Genomic DNA, 23416 nt, shown 5'->3' on the forward strand with positions numbered 1-23416 from the left:
TTGATGGTCAAGTAAAATGGAATAACAGGAAAATAAGCAGGGAAATCCTCATCAAGGCAGCATTGACTTGACAGGCCAAATTACTTCCTACACTGCCACGAGAAAATATAACAAAAATTCAAAGTTCAAAGTAAATTTATTGTCAAAGTACATGTACAAAGTACATATATTTTATTTATTTGTAAATGTGTTACCCCAGGCAGGTTGTTAGGTGTCTTTAAGGCAGTGATTGAAAGGATCCTGATTGGACACTGCATCAAACTTACTGGGAGAAAGCTGGGGAAAGGATCCGTCATGATGGGCCAAATGGCCTCATTCTACTCCTATGTCTTATGGTCTTGTATATGACCCTGAGATTCATTTTCTTGTTGGATACTCAATAATTCCAGCCACCATGATAGAATCAATGAAAGACTGCACCCATAGGGCAGACAAACAACCAATGTGCCAAAAACTACAAACTCTGCAAATACAAGAGAAAAAATAATAAATAGATGAGCAATAAGTATCGAGAACATGAGATGAAGAGTCCCTGAAAGTGAGTCCATAGGTTGTGGGGACAATTTGGTGTTGGGGCAAGTGAAGTTATCCTCTTTGGTTAAAGAGACTAATCATAACAAATTCGTAAGCACTTTTACAATCAACATCTTTTCACAAGGTCTCATGAAAATATTCCATCTAGGCACCGGGTCTTCTGATTATCATCAAAGTGATGAGGATGTTTTTCTTTGAACGGCTTCCATGGATTTCTTTGTTTTGTGGCTGTTTGAGAAGACGAACCTCAGAGTTGTATACTGCATACATACTTTGATAATAAATGTACCTTGAATGTTCTAATCACCTATGCCAAAATATGAGTACAGGAATAATCACCTTTCAAGCTGCTCTGCAATCTTGTTAACATGCCCGCAAATTAACAAACGCAACACAATGCTGCAAAGCAAGTCTATGTCTAAGGTCAGGAAGAGCCCCAGTCAACCAGAACTCCCATTGGTCACGACCGCGACATGCACCGCCCTGAATGAAGCACTGCAACGTTTGGAGGCGGGCGGCAGGACCCCCGCGGCTCACTTCCGGTAATCGCCATTGGGCTCCGGCCCTTCAGCGTTCTGAGCACTTTTCCACGCCGTAGGAAACACAGGTCTGATAAAAAGAGTATAATGAAAGATACTACTGTGCCAAATAACACTTAGACATCTTTCAACCCGGCCTTGACTTGCCCAGGACGGGCGGTAAAAGGGCGAGCGATCGCCCGCGACGCCATCTCCGCCCGCTGATTGGTCGCGCATGCTCCCCCTCCCCCGTCTCGCGGCCACTTAGCCAACGGTGGTTGGCTGCCAGCAGGGGTCTGCGCCTGACGTCAGCGCCCGCGACGTCTTGTGTAACCGAAACGGTGCATTGTTGTTGAAGAAGGGGAAGGGAAAAAAACACACACACACACACTTACACAGCAACAGAGCTTTCGAGAAAGAAGTGGAAGCGAAAAAAAGGAGGGGGAAGGGAAGGAGTGGAAAGAAAGAAAGAAACCGCACCGCGCTTGCACGCGCACCCAACGCGCGCACAGGCTCCCGCTGTGGCGGCACCCGCGAGCCGAACATTGGCGCGTTTGGTGACAGTTGGCCGCGCGGCGCGAGCGGGAGCGGGAGGAGGAGGAGACGGCGGCGGCGCGTGAGTCCAGGCTGAGGGAGGCGGCGGCGGCGGCGGCGGAGGAGGAGGAAGGCGACTGGTGTGTGTGTGTGTGTGTGTTTGCGCGGCGCCCGTTTCATGAGCGCCTTCCGAGTGGAGTCGGGGGCTCTTCGGCTTCGAACACCGTCCCTTAAGCTCTTCTTGACAGGCGGTAAGTTAGGCCCTGAGGGGAGGGTCGCTGCCGTTCAGCTTGCTGCCTTGCGCCGACGGTTGGCTCCTGGTTATTGTCGGGCGCCATGTTTTCAGTCGCAGTTTTTTTTGCGGCAAGTTCGAGTTTACCTCCCGGAGTGCGGGGAAGTACCGGAGCTCAGCGGGCATGTGGGGGAGGGGCGGAAGGTACAGTAAGGGGTTTATTGGTGGGTGGGTGATATCGGGCGTGTCGCCTGGGCGCGCTGCCGCCGCTCATTCAAATAGGCCCGGGGACGCTCCTGCCGCAGTGACGTCACGGCGCCGCCCCGGGCCCCGGCCGGGACCTACTTCCGGGTTGGCCGGCTCTTCCCGTCGGCGAGAGAGCCCAGATTTTGAGGCCCGCCTGAAAGGTTGAAAGTTTAAAGTAAATTTATTGTCAAAGTACATACATGTCACCATATACTGCCCCGAGATTCATTTTCCTGTGGGCATACTCAGCAAGTCTGTGGAATAGTAGCCATTAACAGGATCAGCCAACAAACTGTGCAAATGCAAATATAAGTAAATAGTGATGAGTAACGAGTACGTGAGATTAAGAGATGAGATATTGAAATACATTTTGTCCCTTCATGCAAGTCATTGAAAAAGCACAATTCTGATCCTTGAACCATCATTTCTATAATAGCAATAATAAGGAGAACATTAGATAAAGAGTCCTTAAAGTGAGTCCATTGGTTATGGGAACATCTCAATGGATGGGCAAGTGATTAATTTTTATTGAAGAACCTGATGGTTGAGGGGTCATAATTTCTTGAACCTGGTGGTGCAAGTCATGAGGCTCTTGTACCTGTCTACCTGATGGCATGTTGTGGGACTGTGATGAAGCCTATTTGGCCCTGGAGGTGAAACTGATCAGATCAGATGAGCCTAACTTGTGTCTGATTTATGGGTTAGATCTATAGTTCCGTTCTTCTCCACCCCCTCCCCCAACCATGTTCCTGGTGTTCTCCATCACAGGGGCTGAATGTACAGTGAGCTCAGCTGTGTGTTTTAACAATGCTTAATAAGCATAATTTGAATGTAGATTGAAATCTGATGTATTTTTTTCTGAGACTTCATCCTGTTAGAATGAAAGACCTCTTTCTGGAATGTTTTCAAATTATCCACCATTGTAGCCTAACTTCAAAAAAGTTATAATTATCTGTAAAATGTATTCTTAGAGGTCAACTGTAGAAAGTTCAAAACCCAGCTATTACCAGACTTGTGCCTTCAAGCATTGCTAATGTTTTAAGGCTTAATTCTCCTGAATAAGTTTTCGGAACTGTTTGGTTGATTACATTAATTTAGCAGACTGCACCAATAAAACAATATCTCACTAAGCTTTGGCAAGTAGAGTGCACATCAATTCCTTGGTTCTTTCTAGACTTCTATTTTTACATTTCTTTTACTAGATGACCTCCCACTCCTCAAAACTTCATCATTGTTTTGTACCTTATTGGCATTTTTACCTTATTCTGCTTGTTTATCACAGAGGTGGTTAAACTACAGATGAGCTAAACTACATGCTAGCAAGGAAAATGTGATGCTGAAATTAACATTCTTGAGTTGGAACAAGCAAGTCATTGGAAGCTGGACATGGAAGCCTCTAATGTAGCTTGCAAAACATTGAGTTGGTGACAAGTACACGCAACCTAAGGTTTTAGCTTTATTTCTCTTCTATTGTAGTGTCAAGTTTTACCCACATCTAAGTGATTTGTGGTACAAATATTGAGAGATGATGTAGAATGGAAGCTGTATGTTATCAGTATCATTCATTCAGGTGCCTTGCTGTTCGGCGTGGGCGATCGTGTCTCTCCATGCATCACGGCCCCTGACCCTCTGAATTGTAGTTGTTGCCTCCCCTGTTTCTAACCATGATGTTATTCCATCTATCATTTTCATTCTGTCTGTCTGCCTCTGCTTCTTTTTCCTTCCAGCTTTCCAGTTGTAACTAAATGTTCTAATGTCTCTCTTCACATGATGTGTCCAAAGAATTTTGATTGCTTTTTTCTGATTTTTTTTTTTAAGTAATGTATGTTTTATTTTCGTTCTCTGTAGAACTTCTTCATTGGTTATCCTGTCCGTATATGATATGCATAGCATTCTTCTGAGGAACCACATCTGCTGCATTGATTCTTTTTTCCATTGCATTTGTGATGGTCCATGCCTCGCAGCCATACATCAATATAGGAAGAATGTAGCAGCTGAGAGTTCTAAGGCGGATGTTGGTTGCTATTTTCTTGTTCGTTAGGACGTTTCTCATTTCTGTAAATGCTGTTCTTGCCATTGCTATTCTTGCTTTTATGTCTGTTTTGCATTTGCCATCAGATGTTACCCATGATCCAATGTACATGAAGTTGTGAACTTGTTCCAGGATTTCATTTCCCAATACGATCCTACAGTTTGGGATCGCAAACTTGAAAGAGTTCTTCTTCTTTCAGTTAGTCCTGACGAAGGGTCTCAGCCCGAAACGTCGACTGTACCCCTTCCTATAGATGCTGCCTGGCCTGCTGCGTTCACCAGCAATTTTTATGTGTGTTGCTACAGTTTGGGATATCAGGTTTATTTGATATTACCATTACTTAAGTTTCTTTTTGTTTAAGGTTGGGCCAAGTCTTTCACTCTCTGTGTTGATGGTAGATACCAGTTTCTGTAAATCTACTTCACTGTTTGCTATTAGGACTGTATCGTCTACATAGCAGAGGTGTTGATATTGTATCAGTATACCTATGGAATTAATGTTAATACACTCAGCATAGCTGTACTTTGTGCGTATTCTCATTGAATACTTCGGGAATTCTGGCATAGATTTACTGGTTGTTCAAAATTGCAGATGTTGGCTTGAGATCTTGAGGGATTTAAATTTTTTTTGCATGTAATAGGACAGCAATATTTTTGTTTGTGGGTTTGAACTTAGTCATTAAGTGAGAACATAGGTTCTGTTTTTAGACAGAAGTAAACATGATGTAGGATCAGTCATGAAGTGCCTACACATTCTTTATCTTTTGTTTCGCTAAATGACTAAATATGTCCAGGTTTCTCTTGGTATTGCAAATTGCTTTCAAATTAAGTTGATTGATGTGTTAAAATTGTTTAATCTGTCCTTATTGAAAAAGTAATCTTGTTTGAGGAAATCAGGCCAAAAATAAACAGAATCTTTCTTGATAGATTTACAAATTTGAATTTTGTAGTTGGTGTTTAATTTAGTTTATCTTCTGTGAAGAAACATTTTTTTAATTAGGGAGTCTGGGTTTGTGTCTGGTGCAACAATTTGTGGCAGATTGCAAAGTTCAAAAGCTCAAAATAAATTTATTATCAAAGTACATATATGTCATCATATACAATCCTGAGATTCATTTTCTTGCAGGTATACTCAGTAATTCCATAACAGAATCAGTGAAAGACCTCACTAACTTGGGTGTCCAACGAGTGTGCAAAAGACAACAAACTGCGCAAACACAAAAAGAAATAGTGATAATAAATCAGATTCAGGTTTATTATCATCAGCGTATGTTGTGAAATTGGTTAACTTAGCAGCAATACAATAATACATGATAATGTAGATGATTGTATATGAATGACTGTGTGTGTGTATATTTAAAAAAAAAGGATAAATATGTAGGTAGTGTTCATGGGTTCCCTGTCCATTTAGGAATCATATGGCAGAGGGGAAAAAGCTATTCTTGAATTGCTGAGTGTGTGCCTTCAGGCTTTTGTACCTCCTTCCTGAGGGTAACAATGAAAAGAGGTGATGGGGGTCCTTAATAATGGAACTTGCCTTTCTGAGGCATTGCTCCTTGAGGTTGTCTTTGGTACTATGGAGACGAGTGCCCAAGATGGAGCTGACTGATTTTGTAACTTTCTGATGCTTTTTTCAGTCCTGTGCAGTCAACCCCCATACCAGACAGTGATGCAGCCTGTCAGAATGCTCTCCACGGTACATCTGTAGAAGTTTTTCAGTGTATTTGTTGACATACCAAATCTCTTCAAACTCCTAATGAAGTATAGTCGCTGTCTTGCCTTGTTTATAGCTGCATTGATATTTTGGGACCAGGTTAGATCCTCAGAGATCTTGGCATCCAGGAACTTGAAATTGCTCACTGTCTCCACTTGTGATCCCTCCATGACGATTGGTTCATGTTCCTTTGTCTTACCCTTCCTGAAGTCCACAATCAGCTCTTTCTTCTTACTTGAGTGCAAGGTTGTTGTTGCTGCAGCACCACCACTCAACTAGTTGCTATACCTCGCTTTTGTACGCCCTCTCATCTTAATCTGAGATTATGCCAACAACCGTGGTATCGTTAGCAAATTTATAGATGGTATTTGAGGTATACCTAGCCATACAGTCATGGGTATAAAGGGAGTAGAGCAGTGAGCTAAGCACATATGCCTGAGGTACGCTAGGAGGAGATATTATAGTCAATCTGTCCAGATTGCATCACAACCTGGTATGGAAGTTGTCCTGTCCAAGACCGAAAGAAGCTGCAGAAGATCGTGAACACGGCGCAGCACATCACACAAACCAATCTTCCGTCCCTGGTCTTACTTAACACCACACGCTGTCGGAGCAGTGCTACCAGGATAATCAAGGACATGACCCACCCAGCCAACACACTTTTCATCTCTCGTCCCTCCGGGAGAAGGCTCAGGAGCTTGAAGACTCATACGGCCAGATTTGGGAACAGCTTCTTTCCAACTGTGATAAGACTGCTGAAGGGATCCTGACCTGGTTCTGGGCCATACCCTCCAAATATCCGGACCTGCCTCTCGGTTTTTTTTGCACTACCTTACTTGCCATTTTTCTATTTTCTATTTATGATTTATAATTTAAATTTTTAATAGTTACTAATTTAAACTATTTTATTTTTAATATTTAATATTTGTAATCCAGGGAGTGGGAAGCGCAGAATCAAATATCGCTGTGATGATTGTACGTTCTAGTACCAATTGTTTGGCAACAATAAAATATAAAGTATTGCCGTCTTCAGGTTAGGAAGTTGAAGATCCAATTACAGAGGGAGGTACAGAGGCCCATGTTCTGTAGCTTATTGATTGGCACTGTGGGAATGATGCTGTTAAACGCTGTGCTATAGTCGACGAACAGCAACCTGACATAGGTGTTTGTATTGTCCAGGTGATCTAACGCTGTGTAAAGGGCCTTTGAGATTACATCTACCATAGACCTATTGTGGTGATAGGCAAATTGCAGTGGGTCCAAATCCTTGCTGAGGCAGGAGTTAATTCTACCCATGATCAACCTCTCAAAGCATTTCAGCACTGTAGATGTGAGTGCTACTGGGCGATAGTCACTAAAGCAACTCACATTACTCTTAGGCATTGGTATGATGTTTCCTTTTTGATGCAGATGGGAACTTTCAACCATAGCAGTGTGAGGTTGAAAATGTCCTTGAATACTCCTACCAGCTGTTTTCAGAGCCCAAGTTTTCAGAGCCATCAGGGCCTTCCGCCTTGCGAGGGTTCACTCTCCTTAAACATAGCCTAATATCGGTCTCCGAGACAGAGGTCACTGAATGCAGCAGGGTTCTTCACAACTGTAGTTATATTCTCCCTTTCAAAGTAGGCATTGAAACAATAAACATCAAGAACTTGAAGTGAAGAGTACTTGAAAGTGAGTCTATAGATTGTGGGAACACTTCAGTGAAGGGGCAAGTGAAGTTATCTGCTTTGTTTCAAGAGCTTGATGGTTGAGGAGTAGTAACTGTTCCTGAAACTGGTGGTGTGAGTTCGGAGGTTCCTACACCTTCTTCCTGATGGCAGTAGCAAGAAGAGAGCATGACCTGGGTGGTATGTGTCCCTGATTATGGTTAGTGCTCCCAGGTAGATGTGCTCAATGATGGGGAGGGCTATACCTATGATGGACTGGACCGTTTTGTAGGATTTTCAGTCCAAGGGCATTGGTGTTTTCATACCAGGCTGTGACACGGCCAGTCAATATTCTCTCCACTATACACCTATGGAAGTTTGTTAAAGTTTTAGATGTCACGTCAAATCTTTATTGACTTTTGGTCTTCCTGGAATTCAGGAGGAAATTGCTGTTAGTGGACATCACTGGAGTGTCCCTATCAGAGAAATCAGCATCGATGTTTGGTGGCGTAATGCTTAAATGTGATGGCTTTCTCAGTTGACTATCTTCATGTCACTTCGCACATGAAAACTGGGTACTTGAGAATTATTGCTGCTAAATTCAAGCACTAGTGAACTTTAAAGAATAGTAGGCAGTCTGGTAAGGAACAGTATAATTTGGAAAAAGTATTAGCTACCCATTCCAGTGATTAGTGCAGAATATGTAAAAATCAGGATATCTTTGCTAGTTGCAAACATATATAAAAAAAAATGTAGCATAAGCAGTAGGCCATTTGGCTCTTTGCATCTTGTCTGTTATTAAGGTTATGGCTGATCTTCAGCCTCAGTCATCCGCCGTATTTCCTTAACATCCAGATATCTTCTCAGTCTGTTTTTATTGAACTCAGTGATTTACACTCTCAGCATTTTAGGATAGAGCAGTCCAAATGGTCGTAACGCTAAAGTAAAGAGTTTCTTTCTTTGTTTCAGTGCTAAATAGCATTATTCTTAAACTGTGTCCCAGGTCTTAGGCTCTTCAATCAGGAGAAGCATCCTTCATGCATTTAATCTGTCGACTAGGTCTTTCAACAATCTTGTCAGTTGATAAAACTACCTCATTCTAAATTCCAATGAACACAATCTAGACTCCTTAATATCGCCCTTGTCCAGCCAATCAGTTTACTGAATCTTCATTCCTCTTTCTATGGGAAGAGCATCCTTTTTGGGGATACAAATTTTAAAACTCTTCACAGTACTCCCAAGTGCAATTCTCATAATAAAGACCAATGTAGCATTTACCCAGTTTGACCTGCATGTTGGTATTCAGTATAAGCTCACCCATCTCCATTTGAACAATACTCATTCCCTCACCATTTAACAAATGCTCACTTTTTCTTTTATCAAAATAGATAATCTCAATTTTGAGAAAAAAATGTTGAATGTTACTTATTATTTAAATTGTTTTGCGCTTGTATATTTGTGTCAGATATATTTAATTTACTGAATTTAGTGTATGCAATTGATTTATAATTATACTTTAAAATTTGTTTACTGGATCTGCTTGTTGCTAAAGCATTAATAAAACATGATTTTCTGCCTTCTCTGGGGATATTAATACAGTGAAACAAACTATTAATTAGATTAGTCAAAGTATAGAGTATAGCAGGCAGTTTTGCCATCAGAGGTGGGAAATCAGGTAATAAGAAAGTGCAGGTATATAGTTATGGGAGCAGAGAAGGGAAGACACTTAATTTGTAAAGTTATGTAAATCTTGACCCTCTAATCAATGAAGAATCAGAATTATCACCAAGATGGTGAGGGGAGAAATAAACCAATGATTGTTAGAGCATAAAATGTTTTGCCTTGAAATTGGGCAATTTTGAGGGAGAAAATAGAATCAATGTTTGAAATAAGGGCTTTGCAATCCTATGAGGAGAATGTAGGGCCGTAAGGTCTGATTTGAAAGGCTTTAGTGAAGAATAAGCGAAGATTAGTTTGAATGGCTTCCTTCTATGCTGTAAAGTTTTATGGCTTCCTCTTCCTCCTCAAGGAGTAATTTAAGGTCATAGAAATCAGGATCATTGGAAATTTTATGACTGAGTGTCATTTAGACCTTTGTATTTCTGCCAGCCAAAAATATCTGACCAGTCTAATTCCAATTTCTCACACTTTATTTAATATTTGCTTTAATGTTCATCAATTTGAAATGTCCACTGCAACACCTGACTATGATCCAGTAAGATTGATTGCCAAATGCATTAAAAAAAATAGTTTGCAATTCAGTCTGGATATAGCTAGGCTGCAAAATTTTCTACAGGCAAAAGAAGGTTTTAATGGTTTTGGTCCAATTTAACTTTAAGGTTCTTGCAATGTTTTGTAACTTGTTAACACAGGAGTTGGAGGTTTTGACTTTGTTAAATTTTTTTTCAGCTGTCTTCATTATTAACAATGAGGAGGAAAGGAAGGTGTCAACGAGGGACAGCAAGGCGCTCAGCTTCACCTTGCAAGTTGAAGCATTCGCCAAGCCGTGAAATGCTGACATACGCTCAAGCACAACGAATGGTTGAAATGGAAATTGATGGACGGTTACACCGGATTAGTATTTATGATCCTTTGGAAATAATTTCAGAAGATGACTTAACTGCCCAAGAAATTGTTGAATGTAACAGCAACAAAGAAAACAGTGAACGTCCACCCGTTTTTGTAAAGACTAAAAGGTGCAAATCCAATAGAGTTAAAAAGAAGGACGCTGTTAGTCAAAGTACACATGGTGCTCAGACTCAAGTAAACACATTGCCGGAGCCACGATTTAGGATAGTAGATTATGAACCACCTTCTGCTCCTCGTCGACCTTCGTCTTATTATCGGCTCATTGAGAAGTCCGCAGAGGAGCTCAATAACGAAGTTGAGTATGATATGGATGAGGAAGATTACGCATGGTTGGAAATGATAAATGAAAGGCGTAAAGGTGATGGTTTGAGTGTAGTTTCACAAAATGTGTTTGAGTTTCTAATGGATAAACTGGAAAAGGAATCTTACTTTGAAAATTCTAATCAAGGTGATCCTCAATCTTTAATTGATGAAGATGCTGTTTGTTGTATATGCATGGATGGAGAATGTCAAAACAGTAATGTAATATTGTTTTGCGACATGTGTAATTTAGCAGTGCATCAGGAATGCTATGGAGTTCCATATATACCTGAAGGGCAGTGGTTGTGCCGTCGTTGCTTGCAATCATCATCTCGATCTGTTGAATGTATCTTGTGCCCAAATAAGGGTGGTGCTTTCAAGAAAACTGAGGATGATCAGTGGGGACATGTTGTATGTGCTCTGTGGGTTCCTGAAGTTGGATTTGCTAACACTGTATTCATAGAACCTATTGATGGTGTCAAGAACATTCCAGCAGCTAGGTGGAAACTGACATGCTACCTCTGCAAACAGAAAGGGCTTGGTGCTTGTATCCAGTGCCATAAAGCAAATTGTTACACAGCATTCCATGTAACATGTGCTCAGCAAGCAGGTCTGTACATGAAAATGGAGCCTGTTAAAGAAACTGAATCCAATGGAACAACGACATTCAATGTGAAAAAGACTGCCTTCTGTGCTGTGCATACACCTCCAGGGTGTGTGAGGAGGCCACTAAACATTTATGAGCCAGCTGAACTAAAAAACGGCTTATGTAGAAAAGATTCACCTAACAAGGCAACAAAAGCTAAATGTAAGACAAGGCAGAAGACAAAGAAGGCACAGAAGTTCTTAACTGAAAAAAGTACTACAGTGCCTGTTGTATCTGTTCCGTGCATTCAACCAGATGGGTGAGTGACTTGTTAAATGATCACCTGATTTTCAACTGAAAGTCTTACGCTGAAATCTATAACGAATGGAATAAACCTAAATGAAAATGTTGTATCTGTCAAAAATTGCTTTTATGGTTTTCGTCTTTTTGTCATGGAATCTCTTTCTAGTTTTTATTGAAGTTGTACCACTATGGGTTAATCGGATTCTACAGCCAGTTTTCTAATGTCGCTGCTGAATCAGTTATATTGCACAAAAAAAACAGCAGCCTAACCAGATCTTAAATATTTTTAGCGTAATTCCATAGCAGCCTAGAATTAAGTCACTTTGTGTCATCACCAACCTTTTGAATCTGTATGTCCTCTGGTAGCTGTTAGTCAAAGATACAGTTGGAAAGCAGATCCATTGGTCCACTGAGTGCATTAAGCATTTACACAAATCGAAGATTGATCTCAGCATTCTCTTCAACTCCTCCTCAGATTCTACCATTCATTAGGAACAATTTAACAGTGGCTATTTAAGCTACCAGCCTGTATATCTTTGGGATGTGGTAAGAAACCAGAGTGCTCAGAGGAACCCCATGCAGACGTACATTGAACATGCAAATTCCACACAGATAGCACTTGAGGTCGGAATTGAACCTGGTATCTCATACTGGAGGTGGTAGCTTTGCTCGCTGTGCTGTCCATTATGCTTACTCTTGGTCTTGTCTTTTATCCCTCTTGCCAGTTGAAAAGACCTATGCAGACAAAAGAGTTGTGTACCATTATATTTTGTTTGGATTGACTAAGGCTGGTGTTTTGGTCTATTCTCCTTTTTCACTTCTGCAGCTCTCATTGCTTGAAGAGAAATACTGAAGAAATAGCTGAAATAAGCAGGAAAAAAAATGAAAATGTGACAGAAAAGGAACAGATTAGGAGATACAGTAATGACATTAGGAGAGAGTAAGAGAAAAATCCAGTAATCTTAGAAAAATGTCCAAATTATCACTGAGAGAAAATAACACCACAGAACACACACGATGTTGATTAATCATAATATACTGAGCATGACAACATGCACAAACTTCAGTATAGATGTTGCTTTTCCTGGCAGTTGTATGTTTAAAACCGTTTTTCATTCCTTTACTGAGGACAAATTATTAGAAGGCCTCTGGGTAGTGGCAATGTAGCTTGGTGATGAATTTTTCAGTGGGTACTTGGGTCTTTCTATGTTTGTTTCACATAAGGAAAATAAGTAACAGATTAAATATAAAGCAAGTTCCCATAGTATGATGTAAAAGGAAACAAACAGCTTAATTGACGATAACTTAAATTGTTAGTGTTTAAAGGAGGGAAAGCAAATTGTAGTTGAATGACAATTATTAAATTTAACGATAATCCTGTTTCTCATTCTAGTTGTTATTAAACACTGCAAACAGGAATATTTCTCCCATATCAAATATTTCACATTTATTTTTAGATAGCTTTGAAATCCATATCATCTTTGTTCAATAATGGGATTCCCAGTAAAACAAATCTAATTATAATTGGATGGTATCTTTGGTGATGAAACCCTATTGATCTCAATAGTAACAAAGTATTGGTATTGTCAGAGTTAGATGTACCATTAATAAGGTTGTTCACTTTCATTTTTATGTATGAAACCCAAATATTAATTATTTCCCTCCATAGATGTTGAATTACAGTGCCTATAAAAAATATTCACCCCCCCCCCCCCCCCGGAAGTTTTCATGTTTTATTGATTTACAAAATTGAATCACAATGGATTTAATTTGACTTTTTGTCACTGATCAACAGAAAAAGAGTCTTTGTGTCAAAATGAAAACACATCTCTACAAAATGATCTAAATTAATTACAAATATAGAACAGAAGATAGTTGATTGGGTAAGTATTCTTCCCCCTCAAGTCAGTATTTAGTAGATGCACCTTTAGCAGTAATTACAGCCTTGAGTCTGTGTAGATAGGTCTCTATCAGCTTTGTACATCTGGACACTGCAATTTTCCCCATTCTTTACAAAACTACTCAAGCTCTGTCAGATTGCATGGGGATTGTGAGTGAACAGCCCTTTTCAAGTCCAGTCACAAATTCTCAATTGAATTGAGGTCTGGACACTGATGTGGCCACTCCAGGACATTAACTTTGTTGTTTTAAAGCCATGTCTGTATAGCTTTGGCTTTATGCTTGGGGTCATTGCTTTACCGATAAACAAGTCTCCCAAGTCATAGTTCTCCTGCAGACTGCATCAGCTTTTACTCCAGAATTTCTCTGCATTCATTTTACCCTCTACCTTCACAAGCCTTCCAGCATGATGCAGCCATCACCATGCTTCACAGAAGAGATGGTGTGTTTTTGATGATGAGCGGTGTTTGGCTTATGCCAAACATAGCATTTAGTCAGATGGCCAAAAAGCTTAATTTTGGTTTCATCAGACCATAGAACTTTCTACCAGCTGACTTCAAAGCCTCCCACATGCCTTCTGGCAAATTCTAGCCAAGATTTCATGTGAGTGTTTTTCAACAGCGGCTTTCTCTTTGCCACTCCCCCATAAAGCTGCGACTGGTGAAGTACCTGGGCTTGTTCTATGTGTAGTCTCTCCCATCTCAGCCACTAAGCTTGTAACTCCTTCGGAGTTGTCATAGGTCTCTTCGTGGACTTCCTCACAAGTCCCCTCTTGCATGGTCACTCAGGTTCTGAGGATGGCCTGCTCTAGGCAGATTTACAGCTGTACCATATTCTTTCCATTTTGTGATGATTGACTTAACTGTACTCTGAGGGATATTCAGTGACTTGGAAATTTTCTTGTATCTATCTCCTGACTTGTGCTTTTCAATAACCTTTTCACGGAGTTGCTCGGAGTGTTCTTTTGTGTCAGTGGTGTAGTTTTTGCCAGGATACTGACGCACAACAGTTGGATCTTCCAGATTCAGGTGTATTTTTACCACAATTAATTGCAACACCTTGACTGCAAGTCTCCAAAAACAGATCTCCGCTTAACTAGTTATGTGACTTCTAAAATTAGTTGGCTGCACCAGTGATGATTTGGTGTGTCATGTTAAGGGGGGGGGGGTGAATACTTATGTAATCAATTATTTTGTGTTTTATATTTGTAATTAATTTACATCATTTCATAGAGATCTGTTTTCACTGACACAAGAATCTTTTTCTGTTGATCAGTGTCAAAAAAGCCAAATTAAATCCACTGTGATTCAATGTTGTAAATCAATAAAACAGGAAAGCTTCTAAGTGGGTGGGTGAATACTCTTTGTAGGTACTATAAGTATGTTTAGCATTGAATTTTATTCCATTATTTCCTGTACCTGTCCCATTGAATTAAATTGACTTTATTTCTTACATTCTTCACAAACATGAGGAGTAAAAATCTTTATGTTACGTCTCCATCTAAATGTGCCGTGTGCAATCATAGTAATTTATAATAAATAGAACAGTCAATGTAGTATAGAGTACACTCAAATCAGAGTGAGTTATTCAGTCTGATGGCCTGGTAGAAGAAGCTGTCCCGGAGCCTGTTGGTCCTGGCTTTTATGCTGTGGTACCACTTCTCGGATGGTAGCAGCTGGAATAGATTGTGGTTGGGATGACCTGGGTCCCCAGTGATCCTACGGGCCCTTTTTACACACCTGTCCTTGTAAATATCCTGAATCATGAGAAGTTCACAATTACAGATGCGTTGGCCTGTCCACACCACTCTCTGCAAAGTCCTGCGATTAGGGGAGGTACAATTCCCGTACCAGGCAGTGATGCAGCCATTCAAGATGCTCTCAATTGTGCCCCTGTAGAAAGTTCTTGGGATCTGGGGGCCCATGCCAAACTTCCACAACTGTTTGAGGTGAAAGAGGCACAGCCGGTGTGTACAGATCACGTGAGGACCTCAGTGATGTGGATGCCGAGAAACTTGACGCTGTTTACCCTCTCAACCCCAGAACCATTGATGTCAATAGGGGTTAACCAGTCTCCATTCCTCCCATAATCCACAACCAGCTTCTTTGTTTTTGTGACATTGAGGGAGAGGTTGTTTTCTTGACACCACTATGTCAGAGAGATGACTTCTTCCCTGTGGGCCACCTCGTTATTGTTTGAGATAAGGCCAATCAGTGTGATGTTGTCAGCAAACTTAATTAGCAGATTGGAGTTGTGGGTGGGGATACAGTCATGGATATACGGGGAGTAAAGGAGAGGACTCAGTACACAGCCCTGAGGGGTTCCTGTATTGAGAGTCAGAGGGTTGAAGGTGAGGGAGCCCACTCTTAAAACCTGCTGGTGATCTGACAGGAAGTCCAGGATCCAACTGCACAAAGGCAGGGTCAAGGCCAAGGTCTCTGAGCTTCTTGTCGAGCCTGGATGGAACTATGGTGTTGAATGCTGAACTGTAGTCCAAGAACAGCATTCTCACATAAGCATTCTTCTTCTCCAGATGTGTAAGGACGGTATGTAGAGCAGTGGCTATTGCGTCATCTGTTGATCAATTGTGTTGGTAGGTGAATTGTAGGGGGTCTAGTTTGGGTGGTAGCAAGCTGCAGATGTAATCCTTGACCAGCCTCTCAAAGCATTTGCTTATTATTGAGGTGAATGCGACAGGACGCCAGTTGTTCAGGCATGTTACCTTGGTCTTTTTTGTTTCTTCAACCCTTAGATTCCTCTTTAACAAAATAGCTTTGTCTTCAGTTACAATACAGGTTTCCCCCACCATCCGAAGGTAGAGTGTTCCTATGAAACGGTTCATAAGCCGGAATGTCGTAAAGCGAAGAAGCAGTTACCATTAATTTATATGGGAAAAATTTTTGAGTGTTGGCTGACCCAAAAATAACCTACCAAATCATGCCAAATAACACATAAAATCTAAAATAACAGTAACATATAGTAAAAGCAGGAATGATATGATGAATACACAGCCTATATAAAGTAGAAATACTTTTCCAAATCATTGTCGCACTGTTCTCCGTGTGAAAATCTCACGCAAGCACTCTCAGCAGAAACACTTTCTCCAGTAACCTTTAAGCTATGAAGCTGCCAAATCATACCAAATAATGCATAAAAATACACAGCCTATACAGTATAAAGTAGAAATAATGTATGTACAGTGTAGTATCACTTACCGGAATTGGGAAGACAGCGCGGATGGTGTGTTAGTCTGAGTCGTCGGAGTTTGGGGTGGTGCAGTAGTCTCCAACCTCCAGGCAGTGAACCGATACTGATCCACGGAGCATGCAGGGGTACAGCGGCAGCCGGGAAGCACCCAGCACATCTTTAAGAAAAAAGCCGAAATAAACAAGCTAATTAATTAGGTGCCACCCGGCATGTAAATGTTGGCCCAGACCAGAGGCGACGCAATTGGCAATCGCCTCTGATCTGGGCTGACATTTACGTGCCAGGCGGCACCTAATTAATTAGCTTGTTTATTTTGGCTTTTTTTCTTCAAGTTGTGCTGGGTGCCTCCTGGTTACTGCTGCATTCTTCGCGGATTAGTATCTGTCCACAGCCCGGGGATTGGGGTGGTGGGACACTGGGGTGTCGTCTGTTTCCATCAGGGCAGGCAGGTCATCTTCTCCTATGACTGCCTACCTCGATGTCGAAGGTCAAGGTTCGTCGTCTGCTGTGGCTGATGTGGAAGGCTTGCTTGACTGCTTAGCCTCGCGCATTTTTAGATCATACAGTTCTTTGTAAGGACTCAAACCATACTGCAAATATGCCCTAAACCGACATACCCATTTAAAATTAAAGTCGTGCTTTATCATTGCAGCAAAAATCTCACGCAGTTGCTTCACGTTCAGTTCCTGGACGACTTCACTTTTGGTCCGTTCGCTACTGCATTCAGTTTCGATTGTTACCCTTTCCTCTTCCCATTGCATCAGCTCTTCATCTATCAGTTCTTGGTCATGGGATGCCAAAACCTCTTCAACATCATCCTCGTCAACTTCCACAAGACAAACTCACTTTGTCCTTACTTCGTTCACCATGATTGAAATGCTTAATTATGTCTAGTTTTACGCTAAGTGTAACACCCTTATGAGCTCTTTTAGGCTTTTCCGATACCTTAGAACTCATCTTGCTAAGGGCTGCTCACACGCACGTGTTTAAGCAATGCTGGCAAGAATGCTGTTCCGGGGGAGAGCTGTTGCTTTTTCCGCGCGCTGCCTTTTTTCGTAACAGTGAGGTTTCGTAAAGCAAACATTCGAAAAGCGGGGGACACCTGTAGATTGTTTTCTATAGCTTAACGTCACATGTATATGGAATTTTACATTATAAATGTAGAAAATGAGTATTTGTGAAATGCACATTACTTGAAGACAAGAACTCTTCCATCATCATCTAATGCTTTTATAGTAAATCTATTGTTGACAGTGAATCAGGCCTTTGGGAGTGCTGCTGATTGTGAGTCAGTGTGGGCCTTTGGCACCAAGAGATTTTGGAGGAAGAAGGTAAAACTCCATCCTCTTAAATGTTTTGCTGCAGTGACCTCCACATTGCAAAAATAACTTTATATTGCATGAATAAACTCTTATCAGGCTTCCAGCCAAGTATAGATATTGATTTTAACCGATGCTTCTATGACAGACTCTGTCATCTTCATCAGGGATAGCTAGTCCCTGATGGGTATTTATATTCCCATCCTTTGTCCCTCCTAATTGGTTAGTCCTCATCCAATCAGGTTTCCACTGTCCCACCTCATTTACAATTGAGTTCCAGTTCTTACTTAGAACAAGACCTTTGTCTTTGTTAAAATTCTTTTCCTCTAGTTTTTTTTCAATGGCTTCCCTTCTAAAAGCCATTGACGTGGTGCAGTAGTTTTGTACTGTTAAAGTCAATCCTATGACTGTTGCAAATGCAATGTTCTGCTACTGTCAATTTTTCCAGGTAACCCAAACAGATCCACCGCTGAAGAAATATCGAATTAATACCATCCACAAACCTGTAAGGAAGCTCAAATCATGGCTTATGTGGGTCAAAGATGACCTTGGATTCAGGACGGCTGGCATTTACTGGATTCCCTGTGAATGCGGAGCAGAGTGTATTGTCCAGACAGGGCGCATGGTGGAAACCTGCATCGAGGAGCGCCGGAGGTGTTTCTGTTTGGGTTACTTGGAGAAATCGGTGTTAGCAGAACATTGCATGTGCAATGATCATAAGATTGACTTCCATGGCTCAAAACTGCTGTGCTGTGCCAATGGCTTTTGGAACCACCTGGTGAAGGAAGCCATTGAAATAAAACTACAGGAAAAGAATTTTAACAAAGACAAAAGTCTAGCTCTAAGTAAGAACTGGAATTTGATTGTAAACAAGATGGGACAGCAGAAATCTGATTGGATGAGGTCTAACCAATCAGGAGGGACAGATGATGGGGGTGTAAATATCACTGTTCTAGACCTGCCCAGAAAACATCCCTGATGAAGATGGCTGAATTTGTTATTGAAATGTCGGTTAAAATTGATACTTGTTCTCGGTTGGAAGTCTGAGAAGAGTTTATTCTTCGTATATACTGGAGAAGCACTAGATCCTTTTTCATTTACATTGCATGTTAGTATGCATGTGCTAATGTTGCAGTTGCTATTTAAAATGTCAGTAAAACATTTATTCACATCTTCAACATATTAAAACAAGGATGATTAAAGTTTTAAAATTAATCAAAGAAAGTAAAGATTAGTATATGTGACAGTCAAAATTTGGGTTTTCGGGGTGACCTTAAAGGATGGGGATAAGGTGAAGTCGAGGGAATTTCCAGTTTTTGCTGCCCATGTGGTATACATTTCCCTAATTACAAAACTATCGGAAGGCATTATTGTAGTTAAGCATATGTGTATTGTACTGGAGACCAGAGTTAGAAGGAACATTGAGACTGAAGAATTGAGCAGCTGAAGTAAGTTATGGAGGTGGGAAGAGACTGAGTCTTGGAGGGATTTTAATACTTGGATAATTGTGCAGTTGGTGGTTCAAGACTCAGTGTAGGTCAGAAAATGTGGAATAAGACACTCCCTAGACTGGTATGTTAAGTGTAACTGGATTGCCAGACAGCTGAATATTAAGGATGTTTAGTTTGATGTGATGGAGAGTTTACAATGAGAAGGACAGTAAAGTTAACAGGTATATTTTAGAAGTTAAAATTAGCTGCAAGGATGTATGGGTAATCAACAGTAAACATGAAAATGATATGTAAATATAGAAAGAGTAAAAATGAAAATGCTAAAAATAAGTTAAGCAGCATCCATGGGAAGAGAAATAGAGTTTGACTATTTCACTTCCCACAGATATGGCCTGATCTGAGTATTTCCAGCATTACAGATTTACAACATATGTAGTTTTTGTTTTTTCTGACTATTTTTAAAAATGGTTCTCCCTTCTGACATAGATATCCTTCCTCCATTCATGTGTCCGTAATATACTCAAGTGGTATATCCCATTTAAAGTGTGACCTGGACTTTGTCAGTTTAACTACGTTATAAGAAAAGAGTTGTACATTTTTTTCCAAACAAAATTTATTGCTGATTTGTGCTGTAACAATTTTAAATGCAGATATCCGCAACTATTTGTTCAGTTGCTGAGTCACTGCAGTGCTATAGTATTTTGTTCAGGGTGCCTGTCTTTATTAAACATTTCTTTTATTGCCTGACACTTTCTTACATCTTCATATGTTGATTATGTTTATATTTTACCTATTTTGCATAATACATAGTTTGATACATTTAAAAATTATAAAAATGTATGGTTCATGCCTTCAAAATTAAATGAAAATAAAAAAAACTGCAGATATTGGAAACTTAATTACTATATATTGGATACAGAAAGCTCTGAAGCTCAGACTACCATTTTCTTCCTCTTGCTGATATTTACTGTCTTAACAGAAAAAAAAATCATTTCTATTGCACTTCTGATGAACTTGAGACCTCCCAAAATGCTTAATAGCCGCTTAAATAGTTCTGGGGTCGCTGCTCCAACATAGGATTACAGAATGCCAAGATCCTATAATAACAATCAGCAGATGAGCAACTACTTTTAAATGTGAAACAATAAGTAAAATATTGCCAGTACACTAAAAAGACTTTCCTCTTCAGTTTGTATCTTAGCATTAGTTAAATCTGCTTAAAATCTCTGCTGAAAAATTATATATGAACTGTTTCTTGTTCTCTGTGTACATGGCTTCATTTCGTGTGCTGGTTTTGGTTTCATTTTCAATTTGTATTAGTTGCTTATAACTACCATGAAAGAAATAGTTGCATAAATGCATTAAGATTTATTTGCTGAATGAGTAATTATAACAAAATTGGTTGATGAGCATTCCCTTCAGATCCTGCTAGAACTGCTGAGTTCTTCTAGCACATCAGTTTTTTGGTGGTTTTTTGAACAGTGCACTCTAAACCTTAGTAAATAGAATTCCACAGGGAAATTTGATAATTGTAATAAAGAACAAAACTGATTGCACGGAAATATGGCTGAGAAGTTCCCCTGATTTTCTTACAATATTTCAGGAACAAATTTTATGCCTGTTTTCTTACTACTGAACAAATTATTTGTTACCTTAAAGATAATCATTGGATTTCTCGTAACTGAGTGAAGATATCTGGTGGATTTTACAATGGGAGACCTCTGTCCAGTGCTCAGAGATGGACAAAGCTGATTGACTGGCTATTGGTCTATGAGATACCACCACATTATTTAAGCTGATTTGAATGCATAAATTTTAGTATAATAATCATGATTAGGAATTTTGACTACTACTTCTTCCTTAGCTTAACTGAATTGACCTAATTAAACCTCTGACTGAAATCATTTAGCTTGGCACTGATAACTGATATTCCCATTTACTTTGGGCATTCACCAGATATCCTCAGAGTTATTGGAAAGCCTGTTAGAATATTTAATTAAGGGAATTCAGAAGACACGAGAATGATTTCAAATGGGGATATTTTACTCAGGCCAGTTTTATTCCAAAACAACACACAATATGTTGGGGGAACTCGGCAGCTATGGCAGCACCTATGGAAATGAATAAACAGTCGACATTTCGGGCCAAGACCATTCCTCAGGACTGGAAAGGAAGGGGGAAGACAACAATGTAAAAAGGTGGGGGAAGGGGAAGGAGGCTAGCTAGAAGATAAAGCCAGGTAGGTAGGAAAGGTAAAGGGCTGGAGTGGAAGGAATCTGATAGGAGAGGAGAGTGGACCACAGGAGACAGGGAAGGAGAAGGGAGGTGATAGGCTGGAGAGAAGAGGTAAGAGTTTTGTATTCCAAACCTGGCATCTGGGATCTTAACTTCGGAAAATGCTGATTACACTTCAGAGCATATTTATCGTATGTTTTTTCCAGTAAAAAGCCTTCAGGTGAAAAGTAGCTACGTTCAATTTCAAAATGTATGCCATCCATGTACAGAAGGGATACTCAGTGAACCACTTTCAAGTGGTTTAATAAGGTTCTCCCTCAAGGTTACTGCAGAAAATTTAAAAAAATAATTATTGTTGAAGAGGTAACATTGGTATGGATAGAACATTGGCTAGCTACAAGGAAACAAATAGACATAACTAGATTCTTTTTAATGTTATCCAATCACAAACAAGAGAAAATCTGTAAATGCTAGAAATCCAAGGAAATGCTGGAGGAACACAGCAGACTAGGCAGCATCTACTTTTTCCGTAGATGTTGCCTGGCCTGCTGAGTTCCTCCAGCATTTTGTGTGTGTTTTTTTAATGTGATGTGCTTGGCCCTTAACTTAGACAATTTGTTGTAACATTGCTAAATGCATAAAGACCATAAGAAAGTAGTTTGAATAAAAGGCATAAGGAGGCTACAAAGAGTTTAGCTAGGTTAAATGAGCAGGCAAGGACCTGGCAAATGAAGCATGTTATGAAAAATTTGAACTTGTCCATTTTAGCAGGAAACTTAGGAAAAAAAAAGCTATTAGCTAAACAATTAACTCTACAAAGCTCTGAAATGAAGATTAATCTGTGTATCAGTGCATGATTTAGTGTCCAGATATAGGTAACAATTTAGGAAAGCCAGCAATGTCATAATTTATTGTTAGAAGAATTGAATGTGAATGTTGAAAGTTATGTTTTAGTTATATGGGGCATGTGGGGATTTTGTTTGGAGTGTTGGACATTATTGGTCTCATTTTATAAGAAATGTTTTGGATGAGATTTTATTAAACTTGTATTTGGAATGGGTGGGTTGTTTTGAATTGTTGGAGAAGGTTTTCTTGAGGAAAGGTTGGAGCAGATGGGTTTTTATTTGCAAAGTTTTAATATAATAAGTGAACCAATTGAAGTAAGATTCCAAGCTTTTGAGAGTGGATGTGAAGCGTTTGTTTCTTGTGTTAGAATATAGAATGTTTAAAAGTAAAAGGTTGCTCAGAAAGGTGCTAGAAAAAGATCAGCAAGATCATGAAGGATTCTACCCATCCTGTTTATGGACTGTTTGTCTCACTCCTATCAGGGAAGAGGCTGTGCAGCATCCACACCAGGAACACTAGACTCAAAAACAGTTTCTTCCCCCAAGCTGGCAAGTTGGTCAATACCTTCAATCTGTAATTCACCCTACCCACCACTACATCCACTCCTCTCCAGGGCCCCTAAACATCCTTCATCTCTCTATGCACAGTTTCTTTATGCTTATACTCCACACTGTCCTAATGGTTTCATATGCCCTGCTGCTAACTAGAAGAGTTCCTCTGCCAAGAGTCACTTTGTCACTTTATCATTTCCTGTCAGTCACCTAATATACTGATACTCTTACACCTCGCATCACGTGATGTACATACAATCTATGTATGTAAGCTAATCTTATACATTTCATGGCCACTTTATTAGGTACACCTTGTTAATGCAAATATTTTATCAAGCAATTATATAGCAGCAAATTAATGCATAGAAGCATGCAGACGTGATTTGGTTGTTGTTCAGACCAAAATCAAGATGGGAAAGAAATGTGATCTAAGTGTCTTCAACCATGCAATGATTGCTGATGGCAGACCAGTTGGTTTGAGTATCGCAGAAACTGCTGATCTGGAATTTTCATGAATAGTCTCTAGAGGGCATAAAGAATGATGCAAAAGCAAATTAGTGTCCATTGAGCAGCAGTTCTGCAGGCAAAAGCACCTTATTAATGAGAGAGGTGAGAAAGAGAATGGCTAGATTGGTTCAAGTTGACAGGAAAAGTGACAGTAGCTCAAATAAC

At 40.1% G+C, this 23416-nt stretch overlaps 1 protein-coding gene across 3 annotated transcripts in view; it reads left to right on the plus strand.

Annotated features, from left to right (window-relative positions):
* Positions 1-1119: 1119 nt before the first annotated feature.
* Positions 1120-23416, plus strand: part of brd1a (bromodomain containing 1a) — a 54752-nt gene continuing 32455 nt past the window's right edge. The window contains exons 1-2 of one of the 3 annotated variants that reach the window (XM_072241837.1): positions 1120-1141; positions 9868-11252. In XM_072241837.1, coding sequence (XP_072097938.1) covers positions 9886-11252 — 1367 coding nt within the window. In that variant the 5' untranslated portion in view covers positions 1120-1141; positions 9868-9885. Of the gene's footprint in view, positions 1142-1381; positions 1838-9867; positions 11253-23416 lie in introns of those variants that run through there. The other 2 variants (XR_011882987.1, XM_072241836.1) reach the window with 2 other exon arrangements.

Source organism: Mobula birostris, chromosome 23, assembly GCF_030028105.1.
Source record: "Mobula birostris isolate sMobBir1 chromosome 23, sMobBir1.hap1, whole genome shotgun sequence".
NCBI lineage: Eukaryota > Metazoa > Chordata > Chondrichthyes > Myliobatiformes > Myliobatidae > Mobula > Mobula birostris.